Raw genomic sequence first — 25,997 nt, forward strand, 5'->3', positions numbered from 1 at the left:
TAGACCCTCAGCTCTCAGCACATCTTTGGGACCAGAAAGAACAGCCTGGTGCTTCCAGGCTGCAAAATCGATTCCTTTGACAGTGTTGGCAATGCTGGCGTACTGGAGACACTAGGGAGGGACAAGCTGTTATCAGACCCCACTGAGTGCTCACTGTGCAAGCTCATATACACTGCACTGGTCACTTTAGTAAGCCCCAGCAATCACGTGGAGGCAGGTGCTGATTTTACAGGGGAACTGGCTGAGGGTAGGTCGTGTGGACCATGGAAAACCACCAGGATCTCAATGAAGGCATATGAGTTATCGAGCAAGCATTTGGTGATCTTATCTGATCTTCCTCCGTCCTCACTCAGCTGAGCCCCTTTCTGTACTTTCCTGTATTTTACTGATCATGAAAACAAGCGCACTGGAAATGGCGTTGCTTTGACAAGACTCTTAGACATGCCAAGTCCTTCTAGAACTAGACAGGACCTATGGGCCGAGGAGACGGCTCAGTGACTAAGATCCCTTGCAGAGGATCAGAGTGCAGTGGTTGCCAGCCCCGACATGTCTCAGCCCCAAGTCCCGGGTATTTAATGTCCTTTACTTGCTTCCATGGACAAGCACACATCTACGAATGAATGCATTTGCCCACACAGAATCTCTTTACATCTTAGAACAGAGAGAAGTATGTGGCCCCCAGAGGCAGTGCCCTCAGGGGTTATCATCTTAGGGGACCACACTCCGGAGAGGACTGTTGTCAAAGAGCAGGACAGGACTAGCAGCTCCCAGTCTTTCTGGCTCCCTAGCACGCACCCCGCACCCCTCAGTGTTCTCTCCATCCCATCCTTGAGGTCATTCACCATTGTTGTGTGTGCTTGCATATGGGTTTTTCTGTGGAGACCAGGCTGGCCCCAAGAGATCCAATTGCTCCTGCTTCCCAGTGTACATAACCCCACCACCAACCCTGCATCTACCAACTTGTGATGCAGGCAGGGGATTTTCCAGAGCTAGTGCTATGTTAATTGTATTTAATCTTCCAAAATGGATCTTTTTAAGTGCTGACCCTCAGGCACTTTTGTTACAGCTACCAAAATCAGCCAGTGGTAGGAAATCTCCAGGCTGGTGTCAGTGCACATTAGATGTTAAGCTTCTCAATGCCCAAAGACTACAGCTAAGCCAATCGGCATGTTTTGTTTGGGTGAGGTCACCAGCTGGTGGCACTTTTCCAAGGCTGGGGAAACCCATCAGGGCTTAGCAGGAAGGTGTGTCTTCCAAGGTGACCCTGGGAGCAATGGGTTTTTCCATCTGACAGAAGGTGAAGAAAGTTCCCCACCACTTGCTCACAACCACCATGATGCCCTGCCCTAGGGAGCCACACCACCTGAGACCAAAGAACTATGTGGCAAAACCTTGAAGGACAACAAAAGAACTCAAGATGACACAAATATTTTAAATTGACTTCAGAACAGAATTCACCAAAGCTCTCAATTTGTAATACTGGACAACACTTACAGGTTAACTTCTGGTTTTTGGCTGTAGGGCACTATAGTCTAGAACACTAGCAGACCCACCCAAAAAGCCAGTCACCAGAGGACAAGGACCAGGATGGCGATAGGTCCCAGCAGGGCTTTTCCAGGGTGGGACTTTGTGCTCAGGTTTGTCAATGTGGAGAGCAGGCACTATTCTCTACGATGGACTCCTTTTCCCAATGCCGATCGGAGACAAAGCCAACAGCTTAGAAATGACACCACAGGGTGGACTTTATTTTAAAGCTCACGAGGTGTTCACAATGATCACATGATCCACACGTGTGTCTCCCGTGTCACACCTCCACGGGACAATGCACTGTGTGGTGATAGTTCACAGCCCTGCTTCGCATGCTGCTACGGTTCACTAGCTCTGTTGTACTCTTGACTTGGTAATAATGAAAGCAAAATCACTCTACTGGACAGACTTAATTTTTGAAAGCCCTTATGCAAATCAGACTTAGTCTCATTTATAAACAACCACAGCCACACACATGCGGAAATGAAGAGCAAAATGCAAAACAAAACAAAACCCTTGGCAAGAATAACTGCTTAAGATTCTGATCCCAGCGTGTGACCAAGCAGTGTAGTTCATATCCTCAGAAGACGACCCCACCTCCTCAGTGTATGAGCAGCAATACTGTACAGAGCTCAGTGTGGGGCACAACTCCACAGGACCCTGACACCAAAGTCATTCTCACTTAGGGTCAGAGACTACACAGATTCAAGCTTTTCCTTTTTTCCCCTCATAATACACAAAATTTCTAGACAGTCTTAAAAAAAAGAAAATATAAATAGACTCAGTCTGTTATACAGGATCACATACTATGGCAAACACATCTCATGAAGTGGGGGAGGGAGCCAGCACAGAGCCTAGTCCAGGTCCATGTTGACAGAGCCCTTCTCATTAGGGTGGCATTCACCATTCTGATGCGGAGCTTCAGCACCAAGATTATTTTTGCCTTCTAAATCTTCTTTCTTGTCAATATTTGGGCCATTTGGAGTTCTCTCCAGTTTAGGTGACTCGATTTTTGGTTTGGGTTGAGTTACAACAGGTTCACAAACATTGTTCAATTCCTAAAAAAACAAAATTAGTTATCATTAAGATAACTGATATCCATCTAGTTCATTCAAGGACTTCCTCACACCCCTGGCCCAGTGCTTTCCTACCTGGTTCTACTCTTCTCAAAGCTGCATCAATCAATCACAATGACTCCTAATCAACTGACTGCCTCCTATGGCTTCTCTGGGACTTGCTAGGTAGCCTTAGATGCTAATGTATCTCTGCTACATAAAACAGGAGTTATGAACTCCACAACAAGGAAGGGACAATGACTCAAGGCTGAGTCACTTCAAGATGACATATCTGTATTTGGAGGCTGGAACTTAAAAGTGGCTGAGAAGGCCCACTTCTCCTTGGTCTTCCTTGTTCGTGTGTACTATTTCAGACGAAAAGCACTCCCTTTGTTTTCTTCTCAGGCCATCCCTGGTCAAATGCCCACCTGCCTGCTCTCCACAACAGTGTTGCTGGTCTCTATCCCACAGCAGGACAGACTGTGCACTCAATGTCTGTTTCCCTCAAAGGACAAACAACTGCTGGCAATATAGGGTTCAAGGACACACTGCCAACCAGGACAGACGTAGCTAGAACAGTTCTAAATGGCAATACTGAATTAAGGCAGGCAGTGCTGGTCCAGGGGAGGCACTGGTGTGCCAAGCTGAGTGAGTGCAGTCGGTAGCTGGCACCACTCACCTTGACCTTCGCTCTGATTTCATGAGTTCGAACAACAGGGTCTTGATCAAGACTTCTTTTAGCCTGAGCATTCATGACATTATTCATCCACTCCATCACCTCATTAACAGACTTCTCAACCTTCTTCATTTCTGATTCATCAATGTGGTTGTATTTCTCATCCTGGATAGAAAATACACAAGACACTCTAGAGAATATTGAGAGCTACATCTATCTACTCAGACCCACTTTCCCTAAGTTCAAGTCTACCATCGTCCCAAACACCGACAGTTCCTCACTAAGCAACATTTATTCAGCAAGGATCCTAGGCCACATGTTGGCTAAGTCAGGTCACTCCCTGGGATGAGAGCATCACCCACCTTGCCTCTGAAGTCCGCTGCAATCTTGGCATAGTGCTGCAGGCGCTGCCCCAGCTCCTCCAACACTTTCGGTCGTTCCTCAGCTTCTTGAAATCTGACTTTAACAGGAGTGCCCATTTTCTAAAACAGAATAGGGTAAATCGCCAGACTTACACTTTAGTAAACACCTATGGCTTGACGTGCAAGCTGAATCATTTAGGGAGAACAGGACTTACCATCAGCTCTTCCAACTTGTCAATGTATGCCTGCTTAGCCTGGTCCTCCCCTTCCTCATACAGCCAGTCTTCCGTCTCTGTTAGAAGCCTCAAGAACTTCTCATGTTCCTTTACAGAAAGGACAACAATTAGTGGCAGTCAGTCTATTTATTTCAGAGGTTCTTACCCCAGGCACGCATTTCCGCAGTGACCCCAGGTAGTTCAGGGGAAGTCACTGGCTTCTCCCTTCACATTAACTACGGTCCTGTGACCTCACTACAGACACTGGGATCATGGTCTTACACAATTTCAGCACAACACTTCTGACTCATAATGCTGTACTCAAGAAACCCAGCTCCAGGTCATCTATACACCCAATGCTTGGGTCACAGAGGGCAACTGTGTCCCCAACTCCAAAGCAATCATCTCAGTTATGGCAGGCACAGGTGGCAACCAAAGCCCAGTGCAGCACAGCCCGGGGGTCGGGTCGGGTCGGGTCGGGCTAGAGGGTCCTAACCCAAGTCTAAGCCACTCCCTACGCCGTACCAGGCTCCAGGCTGCCGTCCAGTCGCCTTCCCACAGTCGTGCTTCTGGATTTACCCAGAGCTTCACATGAGGAAGGAAAGGGACAGTGCTGCGACAGTGCTGCTGAGTGACACTGTAGTGGTGTCACACGGCGAGGCGAGAGAGTAACAGACAGTTGCCTGACAACATCAGCACAGAGGCACAAGGATCCCTATTTCTCTTTATGTCCCCCATGTCACAGACTCCAGAGCAGATGTTTCTGGTCTCCCCCTGGATGGTGACCACTGCTGGAAAGACATGCAGCACTCACGGCAGGTGAGCCTCCCTAGGGTCCTGCTCATTTTATTCTCACCTGACTCCAGTGAGCACAGGCAGAGCGACTACTAAGCCCCGCTAGCAGAGCCAGATGTACCTGCTCACATATGAATTTCTCATATGGTCCACATAGCTTGTCCCTGAACTCATATACACACTCCTCCACGGCGTTCTTGGCGTCGTTCCGCTCCTTCTCCAGCTTGTCTTGCATGATCATCTTGCCCTGTCAGGAAAGAGGTTAGTCAACATTCAGAGATCCAAACCACACCTCAACAAGTGAAGATTATAGAAAGACCAGCTCACTCTATACCTCATAAAACTTTTTCTTCAAAACCTCATGGTCCTTAGATTCATATACACATGTGGACACTGCTTTCTTATACTGTTAGGCCACACCATATTTCATCACACTCTTACATTTAAATAATGAGGACTTTTTATTATACTTCTAAATTCAGTGCGCATCTCAGGAACAGTGGACCTTGATTGCCCTCAGTCTCTTGATTGTGTGTGGCCTGCTTCCCACAGTGCCTGTGCAAGGAATCACTTCAGAGGAACACAACAATTCTCAGCCACACACAACATAACTCCCTATACAGATCTCACATACAAAGCCCAGCCAACTCCACTGAATTAAGCAGACAGATCCATCCTTTTGCCTTTATCTCTGAAATAATTTAAAACTTAACACCCGGTGAGGAATTAGTCACTTATCCCTGCGGCATGCAGAAACAACCAAACAGAAGTATGTAAGAAGAGCACTTACCTCTGTCTCAATATACATGTTAAGAAGGTCTCTCCCTAACTGCCATACCAAGTTGGCTTCTACAGGCAGCTCAACATTTACCACCTTTATTTTAGGTTTCTTGGCTTCTGGAGGCTGATCAACTTTCTTTTCATTTGCCTTAAGGGTTAAGAAAAAGAAATTATCTTAATGTTTAGAAAACAAAAACCTACCATATTTACTGATGATCTCTCTTTACTCTCGGACTCTCACTCTGATGCTGGAACTATCAGTGTCTACACCCACCTTGGACCTTGGACTACGGCAGTAACTCAGTGTGTCGTCTTTTTGCATCAGCTCACCATCATCTTCTCTAGTCACATTAATCTTTGGTCTTTTCCAAATCCCTTTAAACTCAAAACTAACTTATCTGCTTTTCTAGTATAGAATCTTCGAGTAACAACTCCACATAACCTCAGACCAACACTAGAGATATCAGACTTTATTCAGGTCCCAGGCAGTACCCACTCCAGTTAGGACGAGTGCTCTCAAGAGCGCCTGCCCACCTCCTACAATGCTTATTTCTCTGCTTATTAAGTGCAGAGGTACCACCTGCCTTTCAGCCATATCATTTCTCATTTGGGAATTCGAAGACAGCCAGGTACAGTTGTCATGCCCGTCACCGCAGCACTCAGAAGTCTGCAGCTACGTGTTTGAAGCCAGCTTGGGCCACATAAAGAGATGGAAGGGTCTTATGACAGCAAACAGGATGATGTGGCAAGTGACAAGAGTATCCCCAATCCAGAAAGCTCTTAGATCTGAATCTGATGCTGGTATGTACCCGCCATGTATAGAAAACGCCACAGATGACTGCACGTGATAGGTAGGTCACAGCTAAAACACAAACACCCCAAAAACACTGCAGAAAACTGGCTTCAGGCTTCACAAGGAGTATAGAAAACATCCTAACCTTAAAATGTGTCATTGTGAATGTGACTACTTACTAAAAAGAAGACACCAGCAAATATTTTGGATTTCAAGTTATATAAATACAAAGCTGGAGAGGTATCTGCTTTGGCCTTTAATTTTTCAACATCCTTGACTTCTCAGGCTCTTGTCCCACGTCCTGCTCCAACTGATACACAGCTGAGGAGACTCAGGTGCAGTTTACTGAGGATGAGCAAGGCGTGCAGCTCACCCCAGCAGGACTGCCTCGGCTAGCGTGTCACTACGGGAAGACCTGTGACATCCCACCAATCCTTGCCTCTCTCTGGGAACTGGAGCTACAAGCTGCAGGGACTATGAAGACACACGTGCAGTGAGTGTGCCAAAGATACATACAGACTGCAGTGGACGGTGCAGTCAGCTACCGTGCCAAAGCATCACAGCCTGAACCACAGAGAAAGATAAACCCGCTGTCTAGCAAGACACAGGCGTGCAACTCAAACTCCAGGAACAAAATTCCGCTAATCCCTGACCAAACCAACCAACACGAGCACAACGCAGCACTCAATACAGATGAGCAACCCGCCAATGCTGGAGTGACCGTCCCTCACTGTATGAAGGTGTGTCCCGGCATTTCAGTAGCTGGTTGCCGTACCAGCAGAGAGACCAGTGCTGTCAGGACGTTGGTACTGTCATTTCTATGGCCCATCACCAGTTTTCTATTTGTAAACGCTGGTCCTTCCTCGACTGGCCAGAAGATGAAGGCAGGCCAGGCAGCAGCCCTCAATTCATAAAGGCAACCTGAAACGGAGTGGGCATGGTCTCCCTGCTGATTGGTTTACACTGGAATGTGGCTTTCTGTATAATAAAGAACTGACAGCCTAGAGCTGGGGCAGGAAATGAGGGAGCAGCACTCCTGGGGTGAGCAGCAGACAGCGGAGGGAGTGGGAGGGAATGGAGCGGTAGGTAGGCAGTGAGAACCTCGTGGGGAGACAGGATGGCCACTGAGAGATGGACTGCCCCAGCAAAAGGCCGACAGCTTTAAACTATACAGAAGTCTCCATCCACAGCTTAATTATGTGACAAGCAGGATCCTTGAAAGCCCGGCAATATTCCAAGAAGTGTTTAAGGGCAAAAACCCAATGTCATTTTCTAGAAAGGAACGAAAATGATCTGCAGAAGCCTGTAGACATTTTGCCCTAAATCAAAGGGAATGTTGTTGAAATGTGAGGACCCATTTTCCAAATAAATACTATCACCTCGACTCTTTTCTAAGAAGAAAAAAAAATACACTAAGGGCCACAAGATTAATCAGGACAGAGGAAAATAAAAACCTGGCAGAAAATCCATTCCAACCTCCAGCTTCCCTTCTGTAACTTGCCCGAGTGAAGAAGGTAAGGTATTCTGAGAATTCGAGAGGAAGCCAGACTCTGAAGGACAGTTAATCATTTATTCACAGCGTGCAGAGACTGAACGCTGAAATACAGCTCAGGCTAGAAACAGGCTTCTCACTGTCAACCTCATCACCGGCTTTAAAGGTCTGATTACAATCTGGCATTATCTCAAAGAGCACAATAGCTTTATTTAGCTTCCAATATTAGAATAATCACTTGGGAATATAGATATTACCAGACCATTAAAATTAATTCAAAATTGACAGATTATTTGAAAAAAGGAGAAGTTTACTATACTCCTAAAGCCTGAGTATTAAGCACTGGGATGCATCTTTCTGCCTCTGTCCTTTAGAACACATCAAACCTTTGCCTTTGGCTCTTGTCTTAGAGTGGCAGTTATTAAGAGAAGCTTTGGGCTCTAAAGGAGAGCAATGGTTCCCTGCTTAAGTTTGAACACTCCTTCTAGCAGGTTTTTAGCTGAGTAACACATGTAGAAAAGGAACAGAGAAAAACCCTACAGCCCCATAAGATCACCGGATCCCTCTCGAAAGCACAGGGTTAAACCACCAACCACCACACACTGCAACACCGGCTAATGCAATGAACTGGAAGAGTCACTCACTTTGTCAGCATCTGGGGTTTTGCTTTCTTCTGAGGTAAGTTCAGGTGAAGGGGGAGACTGTGAGGTTTGTTGACCATCAGTTTGTACCTGGGGCTGTGTTCCAGCTTCACTGTTGTCTTGCTGGATATTTTTCTGAAATGAAAGCCCAGGCACAAAGGATGTAGAAAGCAGGTGTACTTGTATGAATTTCAAATTATAGGGCACCAAAGACAGTACTCTCAATTTCCAAAATCTTAATAGGTGGGCAGAAAAGAAAAGGTACCAGATAAAAATAAGTACATGAAACTTCAGACATTTCAAACCTGTAAATAATTTATAAATGATGTGCTACGGTTAGTTATATAAGACATGAGGGCTCTGATGAGTGACAATCCAGAGCTCCTCTTGAAGAACCTTTCACCTAGCCCTGAACAGATGCTCACAAGCACAGAACACGGGATTCTAGCCCAGGCTCTTTCCAAATCAAATGTCTGAACTCGAGCAGCAGCAGCATGTACCTTGGTGGTTATCATTCCAGAGTTACAGAAAATGACCACTGCTTAGTCATTCCACGGCTTCTCATTCCATGACTCAGCAATCTTACCTCAAAGGACCTCAGCACCAAGAATCAACAATACCCACTAACAACCTTGCTTAAAAATATATGGCTTAAAAACAAAAGGGAAAGGAAATTATCCCTGAAGGCTCTTCAGTAGCCCCCAGTCCCCAGCAAATGTGTGCCTGCTATCACCTTTCTCCGTGCTAGACGAGGAAGGCTGAACTGCTCTGAGATAAGCACATCCTGCCCACCCTTTAAGACTTCACACACATTTCCTCCCACAGCTTCTAGTCCTAAGGCAGACACTGAAGGCTCCAGGACCTAGCACTAGCCACTCTGTGAACGGTGCCCAGATGAGAACAAACCTAAGGTTCATATGATGCTAAAGCTCCTTCAGTATTTGAGATCTGTGAACACCAAGCCCTTACACCAGCACTGCCTTGCCTGCCTCTTGCTCTAAGCCATTCTTCCCTGCCCCCAGAAATCAACTGCAAGCCTAAGCTGAGGAAATAAGCAGTCACAACTCCACCATTACTGTGCGATTTCTCTTTTCGCCCTCCCAACCCAGAAAATTATGTTAATAAAAACAAGTCCTGGACTGAACACCAGTGCCAATTTTTGCTGTACATTGAAAAGGAATCAAAATTGACTTTCCTATTTCAATTGTTATAGCTGCTTTTAACCAGTTAGCATCTGACCTAACATATATCCTTAAGAATGAAAAGACAAAAAAAAAAGCAACCTTTTCTACTTTGCTCACATACCAGTTTCTTCAAACGGGATTATGCACCTGTTACAATACACAGAGTTCTTATATCCTGCCATTACAATCGGAAGAACTAATTATCATCACACAAAATCCTGATCAATGTTATGTAATTGAAAAAAAAATTAACAGCTACCCTCCTACAGCTTAGAATGAAGTCAATTCTACTTTTGAATGTGACAATTGCTCTAGCAACTTACATCCACATCCGAGCTTTCTGTTGGCCTCTGGTTTGGACATTCCATGTCTGCCTCGAGAGAGGAGCCATCCTCTTCCTCGGTCGGGACCTTCTCCACCATGGAAGCCGTGGAGATGGTGAAGATGCCATGTGTGTTCACACGCACTTTGACCTTCACTCTCGACTTCTCTCCATCTTTCTGTGCAGAAACATTCTGAACAACAAAACGGCCTAGAGCAAAAAGGAACTGCCAGTTTAGAGATGGACTTTTTTTTTTTTTTTTTTTTTTTTTTGTTTTTTGAGACAGGGTTTCTCTGTATAGCCCTGGCTGTCCTTGAACTCAGAAATCCGCCTGCCTCTGCCTGAGATGGACTTTTTATTTCTATAAAGATTGCCAAGAAAATACAAAGGCTAAGAAACCAAATGAGAAAGAAGTGTCCCTCCAAAACTGTTTCCCCACCCCAACCAACTTCCTGTCCCTGGGAGGCACTTGGGAATCTATTAGCAATTCACACGGACATCCTAACATTCATTAAACCTTTTTGGGAGGCAGAGGCAGGTGGATTTCTGAGTTTGAGGCCAGCCTGGTCTAAGGAGTAAGTTACAGGACAGCCAGAGCTACACAGAGAAACCTTGTCTCAAAAAACTAAAAAGAAAAGAAAAAAAAGAAAAAAGAAAGAAAGAAAATCTACGAGCAAATCTACAGAAGAAAGCAAGAACAGGCTACACTCCCAGTCTTTTAAGAACCACTGATCTTCTGATTGAATAATGGAAACTGCTGATGTCATGTTTTAAATAGGGAACAAGAGCTGAAGCTCACATCAACACCTGCAGTGCTACGGTAGCACTACAGCCTTGCAGAGTAATGACTAAGAACAGTCTGAATGCTACTATCATCTGGTCTTCTAGAAACCGGATTCTCAACCTGGGAGCCCAGACCCTTTACAGGGTTACCTAACACCACTGGCAAACAGGGGCATTTACAATTGTTAACAGTAGCAAAGAACTAATTATATGGTGGGGGGATCACAACATGGCCATAACCAACTGTACTAATGGGGCACAACGCTAGGATGGTTGAGAAGTCCTGTTCTGGAGCCACTGTTTATAACAAGTGCTTACTGCAGAGCCTGGTACCAAGCTACCCACCACTAACTAAGCCTCTTGAGGGCTGCTGACCTGGTTCCGCAGGTAAAGCGCTTGCTATAAGATGCTCAATTCTCGAACCTTTTTCCTCTGTGGATGGAAATCTACCCAACTCCAATCCTGGGACCCACAGTGCAAGCACAAAACCAACTTCCAAAAGTTGTCCTATGACATCCATATAGCCACTCACACAATATTCTGAAAAGAGATACTTTGCCAGGCACGGCAGCACATGCCTTTAATAAGAGCACTCAAGAATATATACCAATCTCCAAGACATTCAGGACTCATGGATAGAACCTCCCCCACGTACGTATTTTGAAGCAGGTATATTCAAGAATGGCATGGATGTAAGCCTTAGATTTTATATTTAAGGTGCTGTCTGCACATGCATACACACAGATTTAATTCCTAGACCAGTCAAAGATGCTGGATTGCAGAGATCTTGGTTTCCTAGCAAATCATTAATTCAGAAGTAACTGCCATTTAAATGGTCCTTTATAGAATGTGGGTTCAGGAAGCCTCATGAGCATGGAATAGAAGCAGCTCACCTCTGTTCAGTGCTAGCTAGACAATACAGGGTCCAACAGAACTCAGTCTATAGTCGATAATCTCTCCAGCTGTTCTACCACGTCACTGTGCAATGTCTAAAAGCACTATGTGATAGGCCAGAACACATTAGTCTTTAGTTAAAGAAAACATGGCTGGCCAGACTGGAGTCCTTCAAATGTTTTCTCTGTAACTGAGGTGAGTGAGGGCAACTCTTACAGGCCTGGTGCTATCAGCAGCTTTCCCAGTCTAAAAAATACTAAGTTCCTAAAACTAAAGCAGATGGGACAATGGCACCTGAAGAGATGCCCTTTCAAGAAGTCGTAGAACACAAAGTCTGGGAAGTGCCACCCCGCTGTTGGGAGCCAAGCTTCCTTCCAATTTGAAGTAACACCCTGTCAACAATACTTAAGAGCTTGGAGGTCTGGGTGAGTGGCCAGTACTCTGCAAATAGTCTGCCCCCCACACAACAGGAGAGCAAGGCTCCAGGTCAGTGTCCAGCAAAGACTCCTCACCAGATCACCACATACAGGACACAACTGTGCGTTTCTACAATGGATGGCGAGCTGCAACTGTAACTCCAAAAGCAGATGCACACCATGGGCTTGCTTACCTATTTTTGCTTCTGGATATGGAACTCCTTGAGGGTCAGAATAGAAAGCTTCTAGCTCAAAGGGCCCCCTTCTCAGGAAGGTGAGCACTTTGGAGAAAGGAGCAGCATGGTTCCGACTGAACACCTCGTGCACACTAAGAGGAAGAAAGCAAAGAAATTCAAGCGCTCAAACTTTATGTTAAAGACAAGCTTCACTATTTTACCAATTCTACCCCACCACTCCCAGTGACCAAACCAAAATAAGGTGACAAGGAATGTGGATGCTGTCTGCAGCTACATACCCTTCCGTTTCTTCCGAGTCGTGGTTCCAGACCAGAGATATTGGAAAAGGAACTGCATCGGTGACAGAGAACTCTCTAACTTTAAATGCCGGAGAAAGAATTGCACACTTGAAAAGACAAGAGTTTTTAAAGGTTAAAAATATGAGCCCAAAATTATTTCCATCCATCTTTGCCCATCCTAGTGTAACTCATGGTAAAACTTAACTGCTTGCAGCATGTTTCTACGCTTTGTAAAGAATGTAAACCTTACGCTAATCACCAGCCACAAAGGCAAATCCTGAATCTTGGGCCAGCAATTCCTATCTCCAAGTCTCCAAGACTGAGAACACAGCTTTTCCCAGCATTGCCTCCATGGTGGCATTTGCAGTTACAAGCTGACTCTGTTGATGTGCATGAGTTCCCATGTCAACACATTTGCATTTTCAAGAGAACTTGTAAGTGAAAAGCAGTGGCAATTCACAGCTGGGACAGGACACAAGGAACTGACAAACAAGTAGAAAAGCAAACAGACTCAAGGAGGGTCAGCGGTATCCTTAAAACACTCATTCTTTTTTTTTTTTTTTTTTTTTAAAGATTTATTTATTATTATATGTAAGTACACTGTAGCTGTCTTCAGATATACCAGAAGAGGGCATCAGATCTCGTTACGGATGGTTATGAGCCACCATGTGGTTGCTGGGATTTGAACTCTGGACCTTTGGAAGAGCAGTCGGGTGCTCTTACCCACTGAGCCATCTCACCAGCCCTAAAACACTCATTCTTAGAAACCATAAATTTCCAACATTCTGGCAGCCAGAGATAAGGATGCACACACATTCTACTAGGAAGGAAAAAGAACAAAGCCCTTCCTGTTAAAAGACTACCTTGGGAAGAAATTGGTTCTGGCAGACAGGGTCAAACACTTAAATGTGCCCTACCCACCCCACCCCGTGACAATATCTTAAAGAAGCCCAGTTTGTACAATTAACAAACATTAATGAACCCAAAGCCAGGCAACGCTGTGACAGGACACTGGGCAGTGCTGCCCACTCTCTTCTGCTGTAGTACCCAAGGCAAGCCTCTGAAGGCCTCTGCTCACACAACCTCACATTCCTTGTAGACAATCAAGTAGGTCATCACAGCTCAAACATGGCTGACAGAAACATCAGTTGCAATGATGCAACCTTATTTGTCTGCGGTATCTTAAATGTAAATAGCATTTCTGTTCAGTAATAACATCTAGATTAGGTGCTTCTGCTTCAACAACTTTCTAGCTCCTGCACTGTGTCATTTGAGAAGCAGGTTAAAAATTCATTTGGGAGTAGGCAGAGTATCTATTTTCTTAAACCATTTGTTAACTAATACTTTTAACCTACACACACACTCTCTCTCTCTCAAATCAATTCTTTAGCATTCTAATTCCCTCCTATGCTTGAAAGTAATTGTTCCCACCACCTCACAGATGCTTTCTGCCCTCTCAGAACCAGGCCTGCTTCTAGCCCTCATGTGACACTATCAGCCGGGTAGTCTTGTTCACCTGCCACTTCCTGTACCTTCTGGTCTCTCCCATCTTCCAGAATTTATCTAAAAGTAGCTTCCTTTGGAACTTAAGCAGGAGTAGGGTGCACGTGTCCAAGCCCCAGGGTGACAGGGTGAGGGATGGACGGACGATGGGAACTCACACACCTGCAGTGCACAGCCTCTGGCCACAGCTTCGTCTGCATTGAGCGTGGTGCTGACATCTTTTCCAAAGAACTTGGCAATTCTTTCTTTCACAGCTGGGATTCTTGTGGCACCTCCCACTATCTCAATGGCACTCACATCTTCAGCCTTGAGCTGAGTCTGTGCCATCAACGAGTGAAGGGGGACCTCTATTTTTTGCAGGAGCTCAGCACACAGTTCTTCAAACTGTGACCTGAATAAACAGAAGGGGCAGGCACGTTATGAACCATTCCTAGGACAGCTACCTCACATCAGGATTACTGTGCACTCTTCTACAAAGGCACTTGCGGCCAAGCCTGACAACTCAATGAAGAAAACAGTCCTCAAAGTTGTCCCGAGAACCTACATGTGCACCATGGTAAGGATGCGCTCACACATTTTAAAAAGCACTCTCCTCAGAAGAGCCCCTAAGTACCAAGTGATAAACAGCAGTGGCTACAGCCATAAGCCACGTAGCGCATAATCCCGAAGTCAACTGGCCACAAAGAACGAAGGGCTAAATTAACGATCAACTTCCATCTGTTGCACGAGAAGAGCTCGAGATAGATACCTGTTCATCTTCCCAGAGACATCCTTGTCATTCATAAAGCACTCGATGTTCAGCGGCAGGTCCGTGCTGTTAGAACTCATGAGCTTTTTCAACTTTTCACACTCCTGATGGAGACGAAGGAGGGCTCGAATTTTGGATTTTGCATCCAATTTGTACTTGGTTTTAAATTCAGCACAAAAATGTTCTACTAGCTTCTCATCAAAGTTCTTTCCTCCTAAGAAGGGATCAAAAGCTGTGCCTAGAACCTAAGGTTGGTTAAAGAACAAGAGAAGAGCAGGTTATCTTCCATCACGTTTTAATGAGAATCTTGGCTACTCTTATTCAAAAGGTTAACCAACACGCTCACAACTTCTATTTAAATACAAGCCAGAAGGGATATGACTAAAAAATGCCAACCTCTTTAAATCTCTTACAGTATTTTCCATGTTTACTGTCTACACTGATGCGAACCTTAAACACAACAAACGCCCTTCAGGGTGTGCTAAGAGGACACACTATTTCTATGCAGCATTTCACACAACTCTTCTCTAGCTTGGGCCATTGCAACCTTACCTTCAGTTTTCCTTTGTTAAAAGCACAGGCAGACACTTGGAAAGATGAGTGTCCCATGTCAACAAACACCACCACCCGTGGCTTCTCCTCGGCATTCGGGAGATCTTGCTTATAAATCCCATAATTCAAAGCAACTATGAGGAAAGCAAAACCAAGTTGTCATTTTCCTGGGAATTTCGTGTCACAGGAAGACCCTTGCATTTCTCAAGGAACCAGTGACTACGTTCTTCTTGACTTTTGGATAACTTTCCATCGCTCCATAATTACCAGCAAGTCACAAATGGTACCTGACTCAATACACCTAGTTCTAAGCACAACCTGCTAAGAGACTGCTTATCCACGAACTTAAGTCTTTCTCCACTGTAAAAGTGCTATCAGTAAAAGGAACCTCTATCGAGCACCAGCAAACACCGTTCCTTACCAGCCGTCATGTCATTCATGAGCCGCAAGCAGTTCAAGCCCACAATCTGCGCAGCATCCAGCACAGACCTTCGCTCAGCATCTGTGAAGAAGGATGGGACCTGCAAAGATGAAGGTTCACTCTCTAAACACAGTGCTTCCAACTGCTTCACAAACAATCTTAATAAATTCCCAACAGTGACTGCCAGCCCCAAAACAGAAACAGAGACTTAGACTTGGTTTCTAGCAATTTCCTTGACTTTCAGAGCTGCCTTTTTGAGAAAATATTAATTAAATAATAACAACAATTCCCAAAGCACTGGTTTTCAACTGAGGGAAGAGTTCTTTCACTGTGAAAAGCTCAAGAATACCAACTTTTGGTATTAGAGCAGCCAACTGCCATGGAGAGAGAACCCAGCTACCCTGTGTTTTTAGAAAGCTTCATATGGAGCCCCTGGTGCACTGCCTATCTCTACAGTCAAGAACCTTTGTAGCTTCTACCTAAACTTACCACTCCTGCTTACTTTGAAATGCTTTAGAATATTCAGTTTAAGAGCACCCTGGTAAGGAAAGGGTATGCGCATACGCAGTACTGAATAAATACAGGAACTCTAAGAGCAAGTACACTGCCTGGCTGGGCCCTACTTACTGAGATGACACAGTCTGTCACTGGCTTCTTGAGGTTGTTTTCTGCAGTTTCCTTTAACTTAGTCAGCAGCATGGCTGTTATCTGCTCCACACTGAAGAAATGTTCTTCATCCATGTACATGACCTACAATGAGGTGGAAAATGTTTAAATACTTTAACACTTCAGCGAAACGCTAATATGAACATCCAACTGTTAGCATATACCCTGCTCCACAAAATTTGTTTGGAAAGAAAAGAGGAACTAACAAAGAAAGGGAAGAAAGGAGGAAGAGCGTTTCCCTAGAGATGAAGAGGGAAAGTTAGGGCTGAATCACCAAGACTCGTGTTGACCAGACAACTGCTCTTAGCTGGACGTCTGGTTGTTGCTCTACTGCTTGGCACATGCTGCCAAAGGGCTGTCTGACCACTTTGGAGACATCATTACTTAGATTTTTTTAATACTAAAGCAACCAAGAAACACAGATTAATCTACAGAAATGCATTACCAGTGGAGTACTTCTTAGAAAACAGCTTATATTAACTATACTTTAAAAGGAGCCAAACGAAAAGGAAAGGACCCCAGTGTATCCCATTACTTTGGGCTAAAATCCTAAGATGTGAGCACTCCCCTCTACAGATGGCTCAGAGCTTGGGGATCAGTGGTATTACCTTTATTCCCACGCCACCATTTTTCATTGGGACCAAATCATAGCTCAGGTTCTCCTTTTCCTTCTGAATGAAGGGGTCATTGAATGCTCTGCCATGAAATCTCTTAAAGCTAGAGACCGTATTGTTTGCATGAGTGATTTGCTGCAAAACGGAAAAAAAAAAAGTAAATTTTAAACTTTTTTCTGATTTTGTCATCTCCGGTACCTACAGCAATTACAGTCATTGTTGCAACTCAAGCCGTCTCTGGGAGAGGTATACCTAACGTCCCCTCAGTCCTCGATTTTCCATGAATGGATACTCCTACTGTACTTTCTTCTATGGAAAATGCCACAAGGAAAGGCAATGGTGTCATCAGACTTTGGGGCAGATCTCAAAATCTGCAAGATAAAGGAAAAGACGGCGCAACTGTCTCCAAAACTCTAAAACTCTGCAGCAACTGTATTGCTGTATCCCATCTTCTCCCCCAAATAAACATAAGCTCAATATCCCAACTCCAGTGAGCCTTGGAGCACTGTCAGGATGAGGACTTTGTGTGTCTCTTCTAGAGCCTAAGCCATGCCGGGGGTAGACGAGGTGAGGATAATAAATGGCATATTTTTTGGAGAGGGCGGCACACAGATCTTACAGTCACTGAACTCACACTCCTCTAACACTGCTGGGCACGCTCCTTAAAGGATGTACTTCACTCAGCAACCTGTTCCCCAGAATGTGGTCGTGTTCTCAGATACACACAGTAATATGGGCATGAAACTCAGGATGGAAATATGCCAAGCTGCTCTGAGACAGTGTTCTCTTAATCTACCTCTGGGTCACAGCTCTAGAGTAAACAAGTCCCACTTCAGAGTACATTCACTCAAAGGTAGGCTTCTCACTAACCCCGAACATTAGAGGTTAAACTTCTGAAGCCATTTAAACTTGGCAGCACCTGGAGACTGCTATTTCTTTTATCTTCTCCAGCTCAGCAGTAGCTAGAACTCAGCAAGCAGGGTGGCAGGTATGCCCATGCTAACCTTCTAAAACCGACATGAGTCAGACAAGCAAACTAACAAAAACAACTGTGAAAACACTTTGCTGGAAACGGCTCTCTCCCACTACCATGTGGGGTCCCAGGGATAGAACTCTTGTTCAAGTCAGGCTGGGCAACAAATCCCTCTACAAGGAACCTGAACCTCACTAGCCTTTGAGAAACTACAAACAGGGGAGGAAAAAAAAAAAAAATCAAATGTCTATAATCTAAAAATGTTTAAGCCAAGCATGGTGTCATGTGCCTTTAATCCCAGTACTCAGGAGGCAGAGGCACGCAGACCTTTGTGAGGGAGTTCCAGGCCAGCCAGTGAGAACCCCTCCACCCCCAACCTATCTACCTACCTACCTACCTAATTTTTAAATTGAAGGCCAAATACCCAAAAGTAAAGTTGCCACTAAAAACCTATGGAACAGAAACAAGAGACAGGAACAAGGTGGGGTGGTAAGGTATCACCCAACAGTCGTAAAATTTAAAGGTTTCCTTATTTTGAATTTGAAGGTGCACAGATACATGTCTGCATGTAGGTGTGTGCTTGGTTCATGGAGGAGGCCAGAGAGAGTGTTAAGGACTGAGTAACAGGCAGCCGTGAGCCACCTAGTACGTGCTAGGAACCAACCCTGAAAGAGCAACAAGTGCTCTTAATGGCTGAGCCAGCTGAGCCATCAGCTTGCAAGCTCCAAGCCGTATTTTTAAAACTTAAAGCTAGATTAAGCTCTAGCACATCATCCTGCCGCCCTCCCAGGATTCCCTGACAGACAGATGAACGTACCTGGTTTTTGGCTGCAACTCCAATTGTTCTGTTTTTTGATCCAAATGATATGACTGACCTAAAAGTAATATAAAACAAACGTCTCACACACGTCAAAAAAAAGCACACATGCGGCCGTTTCTAAGGTGACAAGAGGAAATTCCCACATAAGTAAAGCACAGCCCGCAGTTTTCAGCGGCAGGTATTTCTATTTAAAATCACACCTCTGACAATTCAGCCCAAGTATCAGCCCTGTTCACACATATAAGGAATATCTGATAATCTGTGTGCAGCTTGAGTGCCCTCTCCCAATACCTGGGGTGCTAATACAGAGTCACCAGGTCACAAAGGATAGGGAACTTGGCATTATGCACAACCAAAAGTAAACAGAACTCTACCTGTCATCAGCCTCCTACAATCCTAAATTTCACTGCACACTTATTTCTGTCCCGATATATCATCTGCTTTAGAATTTTTAAAAGTTTTTATGTAACCCTAAGAGGTCTATGATATGCCTGTAGAGTTTAAAGGAAATGGATGAGGTAGGTTGCCATCTGGAAGATTCTCTGTAAGGTCAAATAAAGATGATAAGAGAAACAAAGTTACTGCTGACTGGAGTACAAACGCTGAGGAAAAGGAGAGGCCAAGCCTTCACACTGCACCTGCTTTGACAAGATGAAGAGAGACAGCTTTCTCAGAGGAAAGGGGATACATAGAACCAGAACAGAGACAAGATGGAGAGTGTGGAGGAGGCGGTGAGTAAGGCTTTGGATTAGAGAGTAATCCACAGGGCGAGCGTTAGTAATCCAAATCTAATTTGGGTTCAGTTCCTCCTACATGGGTGACCGAGATGAGTAAACTGGCACTCTACTGAGGACATTCAAGTTTGCTGTAACAAAAACAGCTCGGACCTAGCCGCTCTAAGCAGGTACTCTTGTAAGGTTCAATCTACACGCCCCGTGATTCTGAGCTCAGAGGGACTAGACACTTGTAAGACTGGATTGTCTCATTTTCCATGCCAAACAACTGTAATAGAAATCAGTAGCCAACTCCATTTTCAACCGCATAGTTTGGCCAAGGGTAAAAAAACCACCTCAGTCAAAAATTCTGGTCAGCAACACAGCTACCCAAGCAGCTCTCCCTGTTCTCCTCTACACACCTTTTGTCTCTTTTTAGGCAGAGAGAGGAAGAAGCGCTTAGCATACAGGATGGGGGCAAGAAGGACTGGCAGCCTTCCTACTAATTGCCGAATCACAGAGCACCATGGCTTTGTGAGAGAGGGAGCCCATGCTTAGAAAGTAAGTTCCTAGCAAGGCTTTCTTCCTCCTATTCACTCATAAATGTTCCTCTAATAAGGTCGGAATGATTTTACCTTTGGGTTCGATGTTTAACATTTATTATCTTGGACTTTGCACATGGGGGGAAAAAGCCCTATAATGATTGCCTTAAAAAGCATACAGCTGTTGTCGGTGAAGGCACACGCAGGTCTAACTGCCTCTAATATGTAACCTTCAGAAACTAACCCCCTCAAAAAGTTGCTTTTTACCATGCTTCCGTTTACCCACCCACGTTGCTGCAGAATATTTAATTCCGAAGCAAAAAAATCCATCTTCCCCACTGAATTTTTTGCACAGCAGTGTGTTAAGCAACAACAATGTTAAATTTGTACTGCTTACTCTAAATGGTGTTAAAATAAACGAACTCTGGGTCTGGAAACTCTCACGGACGTTTTTCACAATGAGCTTTAAAAAGGACGCTTCCAAAAGGCGATTGGGGCACTAGGGCAATATTAACAAATCAGGAGTAGATGAGACGCAGAGACGGAGGATTCCTCCACCATAGCGTGTTTCTGTGGTCGCTAACAACAGTCCGCTCGCTCCCTAGGCAAGCAGCGGCGCACAGGCTCTGGAACCTTCTAGGTCATTTGGAGATTCACCATGCGGAGGAAAAGGCTCTGTTGCCCAGGCTCTGCCGAGATCCTAGCTGAGGTGGGAGCCGGTGCCAGCTTGAAGAAGCTGAGTGGGGAGTCGGGGGCGAGCCTGGAAGGCCAGCGGGACCAGGTGGTCGCGGGGTGTCACGGTTCCCGGAATCCCCGGACCCACCATCTCCCTCGGGAAGCAGCGAGCTCCAGCCCTCCCCGGCCACCCAGGCTCCTACTTACGGGGTGCAGCGGTCGCTGAACTCGTTGGCGATGGTCTCGATGCCCCCGGCCCGCGCCACCGCAATGTAGCAGCTCTGTGAGCCTACGTCTAGCCCAACCACCGACATGGCTGGCCCGGTCCGCCTCCGCCTCGGGTCCGCTGCGTGCTCGTCCTGCTCCCGACCAGTCGGGAAGATGCCTCCGGCTTACCCTGCAAGACTGCGCTCAGTCTCTGCCACCGCTCTCCGCCGCCCGCCTCTCTCACGCAGCCGCCGCCGCTCAGCTACCAATCCAAAAGGGGAGGTCCCAATCGCTCAGCCTTATGTAGCCTACTGAGGAGAACTTTCCAGAATCTGCAGCATTTTACTCACCGGCGCCTCCACGTGCCACTTCCGCTTCCTTCTTCTCGAGCCTTCGAGAAAGATTCTACCCAATGGACTGCTGGTCCCTCCGCGGGCGGCCTGAGTTGCCATGGTGACAGGGCAGCTGCTCGGGCGCCATTGGCTAAAACTGACCGAGCTTGCCCGGCCTCCATCCCGCCCTCCCCAGCCTGAGGGGCAGTTTTCGTTCCAGTTGACTCCAGTGAATAACCGGTCGGGAACTTCTGTCGCTTAAGTGGTGACTCCGGTGGCAGTGTCCGGCTCCCGACGCCGAAAAACTATTGAAAGGACGGAGAAAGAACACACTACTCCGGGACCCCAGGCCTCTCCGGTCACGAACTTGCTGTTGGCAGAGAGCATGTCGGGAAGCGTAGTCTGGCCGGGAGACCCTAGCGCCTTGCATGCTGGGAAACGCAGTCCAGTGGTGAGGCCTCGGTGCTTTGCATGCTAGGATATGTAGTCCAGCCCGTGGTGCGTGCCACGATCCTGCTTTGTCTTAAGGGCTCAGTAAAAAGAGGCCCAGCTGGCTGCTGCCGATTCGCGCTCTTTCTCTGGTGTATGCTTTGTTCTGTGTTCCGTTCTTGCTTGTTTTTTCAACAGCTAATGGATTGCGATTTAGGGGCGTCAGGATAAGCCGCAAACGCGGTTTATATTTTGTAGACATTTGTCCGCTGGCAAGATTGTTGCAGAATAAAACACAGAAGGGTTTTCTTCTTCTTCTTCTTCTTCTTCTTCTTCTTCTTCTTCTTCTTCTTCTTCTTCTTCTTCTTCTTCTTCTTCTTCTTCTTCTTCTTAAATGAAAACTTTTGATTGCTATGCAATTTGGGAAGCTGCTGGTGTTTTGCCGACAGGGTTTTGCATATTTTGGATACTAGTTTAAGCCGACTTTGTTTAACCCTGCCACTCCTAACCATAAGGTTATGATTTAATGTAATGGCTAATAATATGGTTTAATAAATGGGTGTATGGTTTATTCCTTGTTTAATCTAACCTTTCATTTTCTTTCCTTGGAAAGTAAGCTTAGGTTCCATGAAGAGAAAGCAGAGGTGGATGCTGCTGGCTCCTGCTTTCAATTCTTATGTACCGTTAAAAAAAACGTCAAAGTTTGCCTGAAAACCCCGTGTGTACCCTCTAGAATATGGAAATATGCACAATTAAAACGTGCGCTGCTAAATAAGTGTGTAATTGAATGAAGAGTTGGGGCCCAGGGTTAAAAACTAACTCCTGAAGTATGCCTCTTCCCGTAGGACAAGTGGGGTTGCTTAAATGGGAGCTTTCTATACAAATTGCAGAGTAAGTTTTATTCGTGGTGATTGATCGGCTTGCCACTTAAGTTATTTCACCTGCTAGCATAACTATTTAAAATGGGAGAAGAACCAACGCTATCCCAGAGCAGCTGCGTTTTTAAATTTGAAATATGTTTGTTGGCATTCTTTTCATTTTGTGTCTCTGAAACCTCCACCACCCCGGCTTTTTTTTAAGTATATGAAAACTCTTTTTTTTTTTTTTTTTTTTTTTGGTTTTTTCGAGACAGGGTTTCTCTGTGTAACCCTGGCTGTCCTGGAACTCACTTTGTAGACCAGGCTGGCCTCGAACTCAGAAATCTGCTTGCCTCTGCCTCCCAAGTGCTGGGATTAAAGGCGTGGGCCACCACCACCCAGCAGAATATGAGGTTGACCAGTTTTCCCTTTAGTTTTTTTTTTTTTTTTTTTTTTTTTTTTCCCATGTGGTTGTTGGGATTTGAACTGAGGACCTTCGGAAGAACAATCGGTGCTCTTAACCACTGAGCCATCTCTCCAGCCAAAAACTTTTTAAAAATTACTAGAATCATAGCTTTTTTTTTTAAACAAAGATGACCTCTAAATTATTTGATTTGCTTCCCATACTTTATATGTTTATATAAATAAACTGCGGAGAGATGTGGACCTGGACAGATTTAGGTCAGGTTCAAATCTTAGCACTTATTGCTAATATGCATTATATAAAATACAGCACCCAAATTTGGACTTCATGGGTGTGTGTTCTCCCTGTTCTTATTAATTCGAGGGCTATGCAAACTGGTAATTACCAGCCCTTCCTGTGTACTCTCTCATGGGGTTTTATAATGATCAAAAACTTACACAAAACACTAACCATGTAATTACCATGTAATTGTACTTAATGTGTGTAATGCTGAGCTAACCTGTAAAATGTCAGTAACACCCATCCTCTCTGGGGTTTTGGAAGGACTGGATGTAAATAAGACATCTCCTATGTGAATGAGCGTTCTGTAGATTTTTAAGAAGGATCATTCAAGCCCAAGGACAGAACTGCAGCCTTGCCTCTTGTGGAGGCTCGGATGTGTGGCTATCTTGTCTTCTGTGTTTTTAACCAGCTCCCCTATCTGCTTATGTGGAGTGAGTTCATTCTCGAGAGGCCGTAAGAAGCCCTGTGTTTGTCGTTCTCTGTTAGCCTCACTCTGTTGTGCTGTGTGCTCATTGATCTCTATCAGGTAATGTCCCAGGCTTCTTTTGTCACAGTGTTAGAAGTTTTAGGCAGAAACTAAATTTGATACAAACAAATCCTGCTGGAGTGATTGATGGCTTAGTGGTTTAAGAGCACTTGCTGCTCTTGCAGAGGGCCTGGGTTTCCATTCCCAGCACCCACGTGGCAGCGCACAGACACCTGTTACTCCAGTTTAGGGGATCCAGTGCCCTTCTCTGGCTTTCATGGGCCCTACATGCAGTAGTGTATATCTGTGAGCTTTTCTGCCTGGCTACTTTGTTTCCCAGAATAAGAACTCTGAGACTATTAATAAATGCTTAGACTATAAGCTTGGGCCTTGTTCCCTGACTTGCTGGTTACTTATGTAACCCATTTAAACGAGTCTAAGTTCAATCAGTCTCCCTCCCACCTTGTGTTCTCTCCCGCCCCCCCACAGCCCCCTCCCCCCCCCCCCCCCCGCCCAGCCCCCATGTCCCACCTTCTAAGCCTGCCTCAGCTCATTGGCCATAGGCTTTTTTTATTGATAGCATGTGAGAGTCTCTTTACAGTAGTGCACATATGTAGATGTGAGCAGAACATTCATATATATATATATATATATACATGTATATATATATATATATATATATATATATATATATATTTAAAAAAAACAGCCCCAACAAATCCTTATTCGAGAAGTATGGCCCAGAGGTAAGCATAGAAACATATGTATATATCTCCACTGCTATCCATAACAGTTATTGCGTTCTATTCTGTTTTAGAGAACAAGAAAAGCCCTCAAACTAGAATTAGAAACAGCTCCTAAAGAGCAATAAAGTAAAAATGCACCATAGAAAAAGGAAAAGTCTAAACAAAGCTGCCGCTCACAGCAGTCCTGCACAGCAGATATAAAAAGCTATAAGCAGTGTCTTTGAAAGAGCGCGATGGACAAAGGCAGATAACCAGGAAAAGCGAGCGCACAAGGCCTGCAACGTTTGGGTGAGTTGGTTGAATTCAACACAGTAGCAGGTGCTGAGGGTTGTGGAGGAGCATAAAACCTGGTCTTTTTTTTTTTTTTTTTAGATTTATTTATTTATTATAGGTAAGTACTGTAGCTGTCTTCAGACACCCCAGAAGAGGACATCAGATCTCATTACGGATGGTTGTGAGCCATCATGTGGTTGCTGGGATTTGAACTCATGAACTTCAGAAGAGCAGTCAGCACTCTTAACCGCTGAGCCATCTCTCCAGCCCAAAACCTGGTGGTAATAAAGGCACAATGGCTATGGTTTCTGCACAGTGTCGGTGCTCAATCACCTGAGATTATCCATTTGGTTTTCTTATATATATAAGTCTTGTTCTGCCAAAATCTTCTCTGTCTTTCAGCTATATTATAATGAGCAGTGAAAAATATTAGAATGAATGGAGAAACCGTGGGGCGCGGAGACATACAAAAAAGGTAGGCATAAAACTACAGGGCGCCAGGACTCGGGAGGCAGAAGCAGGCGGATTTCTGAGTTCGAGGCCAGCCTGGTCTACAAAGTGAGCTCCAGGACAGCCAGGGCTATACAGAGAAACCCTGTCTCGAAAAACCAAAAAAAACAAAAAACAAAAAAAACCCAAACCAAACCAAACAAACAAACAAACAAAAACTATAGGGCGCTTTGGGGTTGGAGAGATGTTTCGGCAGTGAAAACCAGCACCCACCATGACAACTCATGGCCATTTGTAACTGCGGTTCCAGGGGACCCAATGGCCTCGCCGGCCTCCACAGGTTCACACATGTGGTACACAAACATACATACAAAACTGAAGCACCAGCGGGGTGTGGTGTCGCGTGCCTTTAATACCAGCACTCAGGAGGCAGAGGCAGGCGGATTTCTGAGTTCGAGGCCAGCCTGATCTACAGAGTGAGTTCCAGGACAGCCAGGGATATACAGAGAAACCCTGTCTCGAAAAACAAACAAAACAAAAACAAACAACAACAACAAAAAAACCCTGAACCATGTAAACATACATAAAACTTTAAAACACTGCTTTAAGTAAGGGACTTTATCACATCCTCTAACAATGAGGACATGGGAAAAGTATATTATTAAAGCTTTTCTCCCCTTCTAATTTACAAAAGGATTGCTATCTTTCATAACCAATATGACTAAAAAAAAAAAAATTCAGTACATGGGCAATTGCGCATGCCTACCCTGTAGACTCTCTGAACCACTGTGACTCTAAGACACATCGTCACTGACTAGCAAGCACATGACGTCACTGTGCAGTCTTTCCCTGCTTGGAAAACATTTTCTCCCTTAGTCTCTCTTTTTTTCTTTT

At 45.1% G+C, this 25,997-nt stretch overlaps 1 protein-coding gene and 1 long non-coding RNA gene across 5 annotated transcripts; one reads left to right on the plus strand and one right to left on the minus strand.

Moving 5' to 3' along the window:
- Window positions 1-1,717: 1,717 nt before the first annotated feature.
- Hsph1 (heat shock 105kDa/110kDa protein 1) lies at window positions 1,718-21,373 on the minus strand. 4 transcript variants are annotated; one of them, XM_030254168.1, is made up of 19 exons: window positions 20,845-21,160; window positions 18,705-18,762; window positions 17,167-17,285; window positions 16,909-17,049; window positions 16,262-16,384; window positions 15,635-15,734; window positions 15,214-15,347; window positions 14,662-14,906; window positions 14,076-14,304; window positions 12,411-12,517; window positions 12,130-12,263; window positions 9,844-10,052; window positions 8,340-8,471; window positions 5,421-5,558; window positions 4,752-4,877; window positions 3,836-3,943; window positions 3,621-3,740; window positions 3,262-3,423; window positions 1,722-2,585 (listed from the first exon to the last, which is right to left on the minus strand). In XM_030254168.1, exons 4-19 carry the CDS (start codon window positions 16,933-16,935, stop codon window positions 2,382-2,384), a joined length of 2,298 nt encoding a protein of 765 aa, XP_030110028.1. In that variant the 5' UTR covers window positions 16,936-17,049; window positions 17,167-17,285; window positions 18,705-18,762; window positions 20,845-21,160; the 3' UTR covers window positions 1,722-2,381. The 4 variants fall into 4 exon arrangements, with proteins under 4 accessions (XP_006504979.1, NP_038587.2, NP_001334463.1 ...); XM_006504916.3 differs by lacking the exons at window positions 17,167-17,285; window positions 20,845-21,160 and adding an exon at window positions 21,195-21,373 and having other exon boundaries at window positions 1,718-2,585; NM_013559.2 differs by lacking the exon at window positions 17,167-17,285 and having other exon boundaries at window positions 1,720-2,585; window positions 20,845-21,190.
- A 2,973-nt stretch (window positions 21,374-24,346) lies between these two features.
- Gm45954 lies at window positions 24,347-25,221 on the plus strand. Its single transcript, XR_001785032.1, has 3 exons — window positions 24,347-24,668; window positions 24,753-24,771; window positions 25,056-25,221. It is a non-coding gene; the product is annotated as a predicted gene, 45954 (long non-coding RNA).
- The last annotated feature ends 776 nt before the right edge of the window (window positions 25,222-25,997 follow it).

The sequence above is a fragment of the Mus musculus genome, chromosome 5 (assembly GCF_000001635.26).
Source record: "Mus musculus strain C57BL/6J chromosome 5, GRCm38.p6 C57BL/6J".
In the NCBI taxonomy this organism is placed as follows: domain Eukaryota; kingdom Metazoa; phylum Chordata; class Mammalia; order Rodentia; family Muridae; genus Mus; species Mus musculus.

What these genes read in the sequence shown, in the direction of transcription:
- Hsph1 (XM_006504916.3), bottom strand. Translation starts at nt 21,358, where the DNA reads ATGGAGGCCGGGCAAGCTCGGTCAGTTTTAGCCAATGGCGCCCGAGCA. An exon ending in AGTGGCACGTGGAGGCGCCG is followed by an intron (nt 18,763 to 21,194) that starts GTGAGTAAAATG and finishes TATTACTTTTAG; the next exon opens with GTCAGTCATATCATTTGGAT. An exon ending in GACTCGGAAGAAACGGAAGG is followed by an intron (nt 12,264 to 12,410) that starts GTATGTAGCTGC and finishes TCTTCCTCTTAG; the next exon opens with TGTGCACGAGGTGTTCAGTC.